Here is a 9,637-nt window from a genome sequence, read left to right on the forward strand (position 1 = left end):
CTTGAGAAATGTTCTAGGATGGCTTGCAAGCAATGTGCTTTATAGCCCGATTCCATTTCCCCAATATTCTACTAATAAATTAAAGTGTGGCACCTGCTTTACATACAACTCAGCCTACACAAGTGTCCCTTTTTGTACCCCTACCAACAGTCCTGCATAGGCATTTCTGTGAAGTCACTGATTACAACTGTAACTCACTGGTATTTCGTGTCGTGAACAATTTTACATAACTGAACATTTGAAGCAAGTAGCCAATGTTTGCGCCACTCTGGAAACTTACCTAGATCTGACTAAGTATTTGTGCAGCAGTTTTCAAACAATACTTCATTACACATAACTGCATCATACATGTAAATGCTAAGGTTACTGTCAGTATTGTCTGCAAAATCATTAATACACAACAGCAATGACCCCAACTCAATTCCCTAGGGCACACCTGAAGTTATTTCTACTTCTGTCAATGATTCTACCCAAAACAAAAAACTGTGGCTTCCCCACCAAGAATTCAACTCCAGTCACAAATTTTGCTCAATACTCCACAGACTCATATTTTCGGTAATAAGCATATATGCGGTACCGAGTCAAAAGCTTTTCGGAAGTCAAGAAATACTACATCTACTCGACAGCCTCGATCCGCAACTTTCAGGATGTCCTACGAGCAAAGCGCAATGTTTTCCTCGCCAGTCAACACAGAAGAGGTCACCGTGTTTGAGGTATCTCGTTAAGTACGACTTATAAGAAACGGCAGGTGGCTGACGTCTTCGGGATGCTCTCGAACACGGAATTACCTGAGTGCCGGCGGCGACCAGGAGGGGCTCGGCGTGGCCCGTGGCAGGCTGGCGGCGGTGGCGCGACTCGAGCCGGCTCAGCAGCACCAGGTGCACCACCTGCAGCACTGCCACCACGCCCACCAGCAGCAGCACCACCTTCCCCCAGAGCAAGTGGTGCATCCTGCCACAGCGCCTCCTATCACCTCATCTTACAGTGCCAATTACTGGTACACTACTGAACACACCTGAAACAAAACAGGGGTGGAAAATATTGTAGCACCCACAGTGACATAGGCAACAAGCACAACAATTATGCTTCCTATAACAGAGGCTGAAGTCAGGAAGACAATACAGAAAGTAAAAAACAAGGAGTCAGCAAGTGTAGGTGATGTTCCTGTCTCTGTTCTGAAGGCATGCACAGGCAGCCCACAAGCTCCACTGACAAATATACAATAACGATCCCGTTAGTTCCAGTATTTTTCCACGAAAGACTAATGAGTTAGACATATAAAAATAGCTTTTTTTAAAAAAAAGGACAGTTTGGTTTCTGAAGTGGGACAAGTATAGTATCAGCCACTTTACAATCCACTGAAGAGGTTCTCGAAGCACTTGGCAAAGATGACTGTGTTACAGGCGCATCCTTAGACTTTTTCAAGCATTTTGACACTTCTGACCATAAAATACCACCAAACGAGGTAGAAGCACTAGGTGTAAGAGGAATAGTAGATGAGTGGTTACAGTCTTACCTGGAAAACAGTATGAAAAGACAGATTGTTAATATGTCTGCTGATGATAAATTATTAGTGAAACAATTGTCAGACAAGAACAAATAAACACAGGTATGTCTCAGGACAGTGTATGGATACAATTCATTCTCTCTCTCTCTCTCTCTCTCTCTCTCTCTCTCTCTCTGTGTGTGTGTGTGTGTGTGTGTGTGTGTGTGTGTGTGTGTGTGTGTGTGTTCTCTGGCAGTATAAGATGTGGGGGAAAAGTTCTCTTTGGTGATGACAGCAACATCATAGACAATGATAAAACACCAGAATTGCTATTAGAGAAAGCAAATGAAACCCCCAAGGATGTTTACGATTGGGCAGTATGTAATAAATTGACATTAAGCCTACACATACGGACCTACATCTACACGCCTCGAGTTGCCACCATCCTGCACAACTCAACGGGATGCTCAGCACACTGGTTCATAGGGCATACTCGATATCGGACGAAGAGTCTGCACAAAGAACTCAAACACCTAGAAAATGTGTTTCACAAGAACGGATACAGCAAACGACAGATTCAGGCAGCCCTCAGATGACGGAAACACTGCAGAAACCCAGATGAAGAACAGTCTATAGATGAGAAAACAAGCCTTGCCTCTCTACCCAGGCAACGCGACATCAAAAATTGGGAGACTGCAAAAACAACACAAAATTGACATGGTCTTCCGACCACCATCCAAGATACGGGCCCTACTGGGGACAGTGAAAGATGGATTTGGCTTCAAGAAAGTGGGCATATATAATATTCAATGTGGTTGCGGCAAATCCTACATCGGTCAAACAATCCGAACAGTCGAAGACCACTGAAAGAACACCAACGCCACACAGGCCTAGTCCAGCCCACCAAATCAGCACTGACAAAACACTGCTTGGAAACTGGACACAACGCGAAATACGAAGAGACCAAGATTCTGGCCCCTACCAGTATCTACTGGGACAGCGTCTTCAAGAAGGCCATTGAAATTCACGTAACGGACAATCTCATGAACCGAGACACAGGTTTTCAACTTAGCAAGGCATGGCAACCATTACTTAACTCCATCAAGGAGTCTCGCCACAAGCGAACACAAGACCCTACTATGACGGCATTCTGCATCTTCCACCATCCGGCGCGATGCCGGGGTGGGCGCATACCTGGGTTGGCGCCCGCAAACGGATTGTCAGCGGCCGCAATCGAAGGGTCGGCGCTCACAAACGGTTTGTCAGCGGCCGCAATCGAAGGGTCGGCGCTCACAAACGGAATGTCGGCGGCCGCAACAGGAAGTTCGGTGGTCGCAATCAGACCGTCGGTACAGGGAATCGAAGGCCGAATGATGGACATAAATAACACTGACAATGAGCAGACAGACCAGTCCATCATAACCACCTGATTATGGTGGAAAGGTTATTCGCCGAAATATCTTGGGACTTCAACTATCACATCTGGCTGCACACCCGAGAGCTCTGGAAACAAAAACAGTACAGTGATGCTAGTGGGAGCACGCAGGGACGTGGTGGAGAGAGGGAAGGGCAGGTAGGTGGAGAGGGGGGAAAGAGGGGGTGCGAAGGAGGAGATAAGTAAAAAGACTGGGTGTGTTGGTGGAACAGAGGGCTGTGTAGTGCATGAATGGGAACAGGGAAGGGGCCAGATGGGTAAGGACAATGACTAATGAAGGTTGAGGCGCTGCTGCTTGTAGGCTGGCTTTGTTGGCCGAAAGCTCATTTTGTGACAGTCTTTTTGTCGTGCCTATCTGAAGTCAGCACCTCTGCTATATGGTGAGTAGCAACAATCCTTTTCATAATATTGTAATAACCACGAGTAGTAGTCTTATCCACTGTAAAGAACTATGTAAAAAGTTAGGTATTCTTAGCGCACTAAAAGAGTACATCTACTATCCTGTTGTATAAACCAGGGAAAACATTACTAAGAATTTCAGTAATAGTTCTACACATAATCATGGAACAAGAGCCAGTTTCGACTAACGTTACCAAAGAAAAACAAACAGAAAATTCAAAATAGAATGTTCTACCTGGAAATAAAATTGTGTAATAAACTGAGCATGAAGATGAGAAATATTACTAAAATACATCTGTTCAAAAAGGCAGCTAAGGTGTTCTTCATATGTAATGCATACTATAGAAATAAATATTATTTAAAGGACTCAAGGGTAGTGGTTAGTAATGAAAGGGGACAACAATAACACCCTGTGTCATTATAAAACATGATCACAATATAATGCTTTTGCAAGAAACCCCTGTGTCAAGATCTACAGAAAGTGATGGTAATGACTTGTCTGTCTCCTGAGCTCAACATCTCATTTGATGCTGACTCAGTTTTTCAGGCAGACTGAGAGGTGGCCATGAAGATGTGCATAAGGCATAGTTGCATGTCTATGGGCCTGGAGTCAGTTTTCCAAACAGACTGAAGTGAGTGCAAGGCTCATACCCAGTGCTTTTTTTCTAAAAAAAAATTTGAGGGTACTCCAACAGGGGTTATAATGCAGCAAAAATTAGTTATAACTGAAGCATGGGATACCACCCGTCTGCTTTTAGCCATGACGTCATCAACATGTCGAACTAAAAAAAAAGTATCGGACTCTTCAGTTGACTTTACAGTTCAAATGAAGCAGGCAATACCGAGGAATACAAACATACAAGAGAAAGTGGTATCGAACACTTCAGTTTACATCGCCTCAAATGAAGCCTGCGATTTGAGTGTACGCATATCTGTTTAGCACTACCATTGCCCACTATTAGCAGGCGAAGGCACTACATGCTTGTCAAACTGGCTGCCAGTGATTCAGTTGTCGTGAACGGTTGCCACAGCTACGAAATGCTTGAAACAGTAAATGACATCGATTTTCCCACCAAAAACTGCACTGGTATCATTCGTATTGCAATTACCAACACGAAAAAATGAAATAAAAAATTTATGTCCGTGAAATAAATCTTTGGCACTCTTCCAAGTTCTCAATATCGTAAAAAAATTACTTTGTCGATGAAAAAGTTTAGGGGTACACATCCCCCAGCGTTCCCCCAGAAAAACAGCACTGCTCATATCTACAAGTTTGTGGTTCAGGAGGTGCCAGTGGGTGTTCTTAGTGTGTGCAGTTATGCAGTATGCAACTGTGTTTTACATTATTATAAATTATTGGCCCGAGGCATTTTGCTCTGATTGTTGCCAGCATCATATTTAAAGTACCAGGGAAGCAGGTTGCTAGCCTTACTTGCCCCGGGTCCCATTGGGTTTTGCCCCTAACGGCTGAGGGACTAACCGGTGGATTTGGTAGTCTTTGCCGTATGAGCACAAAGGTGACCACGACTCAGAATATGTCCGAGATGCCCAGCCTTATTCCAAAGTAACTGGTATCCGACTATCAGGACCACTTACTTGGCCACTCATATGTTGCCCGTGGTTCATGAACTAGGACATGACTACAGGAACCCACACCATGAACCACAAAATGGTCAATTGATTGCAGTGCAATAAAGCAGCTGGGGTGGATGAAATTCGGTCGGAACTCATCAAATACAGTGGAATGTCAGGTCTTAAATGGCTACACAGGATAATTGAAATGGCCTGGGAGTCGGGACAGGTTCCATCAGACTGGACAAAAGCAGTAATCACACCAATCTTTAAACATGGAAACAGAAAAGATTGTAACAACTACAGAGGTATCTCTTTAATCAGCGTTATGGGTAAAATCTTCTCAGGTATTGTTGAAAGGAAAGTGCGAGTATTAGTTGAGGACCAATTGGATGAAAATCAGTGTGGGTTTAGGCCTCTTAGAGGTTGTCAGGACCAGATCTTTAGCTTATGGCAAATAATGGAGAAGTGTTATGAGTGGAACAGGGAATTGTACCTATGCTTTATAGATCTAGAAAAGGCATATGACCGGGTTCCTGGGAGGAAGTTATAGTCTGTTCTACAAGATTATGGAATAGGAGGCAAACTTTTGCAAGCAATTAAAGGTCTTTACATGGATAATCAGGCAGCAGTTAGAGTTGACGGTAAATTGAGTTCATGGTTCAGAGTAGTTTCAGGGGTAAGACAAGGCTGCAACCTGTCTCCACTGTTGTTCATATTATTTATGGATCATATGTTGAAAACAATAGACTGGCTGGGTGAGATTAAGATATGTGAACACAAAATAAACAGTCTTGCTTATGCGGATGACTTAGTTGTGATGGCAGATTCGATTGAAAGTTTGCAAAGTAATATTTCAGAGCTAGATCAGAAATGTAAGGACTATGGTATGAAGATTAGCATCTCTAAAACGAAAGTAATGTCAGTGGGAAAGAGATATAAACGGATTGGGTGCCAAATAGGAGGAACAAAGTTAGAACAGGTGGACGGTTTCAAGTACTTAGGATGCATATTCTCACAGGATAGCAACATAGTGAAAGAACTGGAAGCAAGGGGTAGCAAAGCTAATGCAGTGAGTGCTCAGCTACGATCTACTCTCTTCTGCAAGAAGGAAGTCAGTACCAAGACTAAGTTATCTGTGCACCGTTCAATCTTTTGACCAACTTTGTTGTATGGAAGCGAAAGCTGGGCGGATTCAGGTTACCTTATCAATAAGATTGAGGTTACGGATATGAAAGTAGCTAGGATGATTGCAGGTACTAGTAGATGGGAACAATGGCAGGAGGGTGTCCACAATGAGGAAATCAAAGAAAAACTGGGAATGAACTCTATAGATGTAGCAGTCAGGGCGAACAGGCTTAGATGGTGGGGTCATGTTACACACATGGGAGAAGCAAGGTTACCCAAGAGACTCATGGGTTCAGCAGTAGAGGGTAGGAGGAGTCGGGGCAGACCAAGGAGAAGGTACCTGGATTTGGTTAAGAATGATTTTGAAGTAATAGGTTTAACATCAGAAGAGGCACCAAATTTAGCACTGAATAGGGGATCATGGAGGAATTTTATAAGGGGGGCTATGCTTCAGACTGAACGCTAAAAGGCATAATCAGTCTTAAATGATGATGATGATGATGATGATGATGATGATGATGATAAATTATTGGGTGCAAATTGTGTGTAAACCAAAGAACACTATACAAGAGGGACTAACCAAATGAGAAATTCCAGTTGTCAACACACTGAACACATTTTCAGGAGGATGAAGTTTACTCTGTATGGTCAATCTTGATTTAGGTTTCCCACTATTTTCCAGAATCATTACAGGCAAATTCCAGGAGCAAAGTCATGTCTCACAACCCGTCCTACCATCTTAAAATATACTTGCATTTTCTTTGTGTCTGTTGTTATTTTCACTGCATTATGGTGACAAATCACATACCACTGGATGAATTAATAAACCAAATGAAATGTATCAATCACAGGTGATTTTTCAGGGTTGTAACTGATGTCCTCACTATAACTGAACACATTACATGGAGAGACACTAACAAGGTTATCTTTCAAATTTATTACAAACTAGATACACATGCATTGCAATATTTCCATTGCGTTACACTGTGATCAATCTTACCCCACTGGATTTGCCATGCACCTAATGGAGTATAGATGTAAATGTAGATTTTTGATCTGTAAAAAGTACAAAGCATGGGAATACAAGTTACACGGCACACTTCTCAAAAACCACTGGCAGAAGTCAATGAGACACGCAAAATAATCTGGGTTATGGGCTTGAATTTCCTGAAGGAGGTAAGGGTGTAAATCATCTTCATTCCACACATGCCATACTGTGGAATGGCTTACATTCATTCCTCAAGCAACACTCTGCTAGTTTGTTAAGGGCTAGTCCTGCAGTGCTAAAATCTCCTCTTCAAGCTCTGGCATATGCACTGTGTGCAGACGACTGTGTATGTCATGCCTTTGCACCTGCCATCACAAAATAAACGCATCAGAAGCGTACATGCGCCATTACGATACCTTGTCAGTGGACAACTCACCTGAACTGCATCAGTCTCTCTTAGGGACTTGTGGATGACGGTGCATGTGCCTCCACCTGCTGCCCCATAAGAACTGTGCCTGTCTGTCCTTTTCTCCCAAGAAAAGTATACCATTCCCCATGCACTGTGCACAGTACCAAATACAAGAGTGTCCCCATTTCTTGACACACTGACGCAGGGCGAACCAGACTCCTGCACTGTGTGCAGGTACCGCCCTCTGTACGACACTGTATCAACGAGGCATTTGCAAAGCCAAATACAATGCTTTCAGGTCCTAGCAAATGTCAGAAGAAACTCTGTGGTGTTATCCCACCCAGACTACCTGCTACTATTTCGACTTGGATGGTGGGTTGTGTGCCTACCTTCTTGGCAGTGCGTGATGCTGTTACGTCACGCCTAGTGCTGAATGCTAAGTGATATGGACATGGGTTGCTATGTGGAAGTTTCTTGTTGATTCATTCCACCAGCCCTCTCATTTTTTTACATTCATTTTAGAAACAACCTATACATAAACAAGTTTCATATATATTCAGAAGTATTTGCCCACACAAATAAGGGTGAAATTTTAATCAATTTTTATCATGTTATCACATCACATAGATTAGTTCCAGATTTGTTCAACAATGGCTGTTTCTCTTGATGTACATTTAAGTGGCTGCCAACATTAGAAAAGCAAACATCTATACTCATATTAGCCAGAAATTAATTACCCAACACAGAACTATTTAGTGATCTCACCCAATTCCGTGGTAACTTTGGTGTTGTTATGAGAAGAGTGTCATATATACATTGACAAAGTAAGTAAGTATGAAGAAAGACTGCGGTTTGGAATTGTGTAGGCAATGAAATCGTTGGAGACTGCTCAAATTTGTTTTGGGCAAGGAAATCGGCTGTGACAATTCAAACCATCCTAGGATTTACATTAAAAGTGATTCAGGAAACCTAATTTTGGTTGGCCAGACTGTTGTTTAAAGAGTCATCCATCTAAATATCAGTAGGAGTTATGTCTTATCACTACAGCACCTCACTTGGTGACATAGTAACGTGACAGTCCAAGTACCCATAACAGCTTGCAGACAATGCACAGAAAATTCTTTAGATACGTATCAGCAACAGCTAACAATTTTAATTATTTCCATCAAATAAGAGTTTGGACATTCTTTGCTATAGTACCATTAGCAATACAGTATATGCGCGTACCAGTATGCATTTGTTTATTTATTCATTCATTCATTCATTCATCCATCCAGGGATCATTTTAAAATGATACTGGATTTGTCATCATAGTACAATCAAAACAGATCAAAAACATACACATACACACTCCGTCTTCAGGCCACGAGTGGCCTACCGGGACCATCCGACCACCGTGTCATCCTCAGTGGAGGATGTGGATAGGAGAGGCGTGGGGTCAACACACCGTTCTCCCGGTCGTCATGATGGTATTCTTGACTGAAGCCACTACTATTTGGTCGAGTAGCTCCTCAATTGGCATCACGAGGCTGACTGCACCCCGAAAAATGGCAACAGTGCATGGCGGCCAGAGGATGGTCACCCATCCAAATGCCGACCACGCCCGACAGCACTTAACTTCGGTGATCTCACAGGAACCGGTTTATCCACTGCGGCAAGGCCGTACACAGAAAAATATAGTTATGTTAGGGCAGGGCAGGTGGTTACCCATGGCCTTGATGCAGGAACCATCCCAGCATTTGCCTCAAATGATTTAGGAAAACTAAGAAAAACCTACATTTGGATGAGCAGACAAAGCAAACTCCAGCCTCTCAAATATGGGACCAGTATCTTAACAACTGCACTGTATCAAGCAATATTTTTGTGTAACTAAACGTTTTGTATTTCATGTTTCTTAATAATAGTGTAGGTAATGGTCTGAGAATAAAAAATAAAAAAAAAAGGAATTCTTAAGATACCGGTACCTTTAATTAATAAATTACAAATATACTGAGTTTCAGATCATGATACCAACACAATGTTGGAACTGTATACAATAGTCTATTTTAATATGCACTGTCAATCACCACTGCGGATAAAGAACCCCGTTTATATTCGTTTTACTGTTTCAATTGACATTCTTGGCGACTTTCTTGTGTTTGTGACGTCTATCATACAAGGTACACTCAACACCGATTCGACAAGAAATATACATTAATAAGTATCGGCGCAACAACGTAC

The 9,637-nt window shown here is 42.5% G+C and overlaps 1 protein-coding gene across 1 annotated transcript in view; it reads right to left on the reverse strand.

Moving 5' to 3' along the window:
- LOC126424973 (beta-1,4-glucuronyltransferase 1-like) overlaps positions 1-9,637 on the reverse strand; it is an 81,666-nt gene that overhangs the window by 71,623 nt on the left and 406 nt on the right. The window contains exon 2 of the mRNA XM_050087855.1: positions 789-1,015. Within this exon, the coding sequence (XP_049943812.1) occupies positions 789-950 (162 nt within the window). The 5' untranslated portion in view covers positions 951-1,015. The remainder of the gene's footprint in view (positions 1-788; positions 1,016-9,637) is intronic.

This window comes from Schistocerca serialis, chromosome 10 (genome assembly GCF_023864345.2).
Source record: "Schistocerca serialis cubense isolate TAMUIC-IGC-003099 chromosome 10, iqSchSeri2.2, whole genome shotgun sequence".
NCBI lineage: Eukaryota > Metazoa > Arthropoda > Insecta > Orthoptera > Acrididae > Schistocerca > Schistocerca serialis.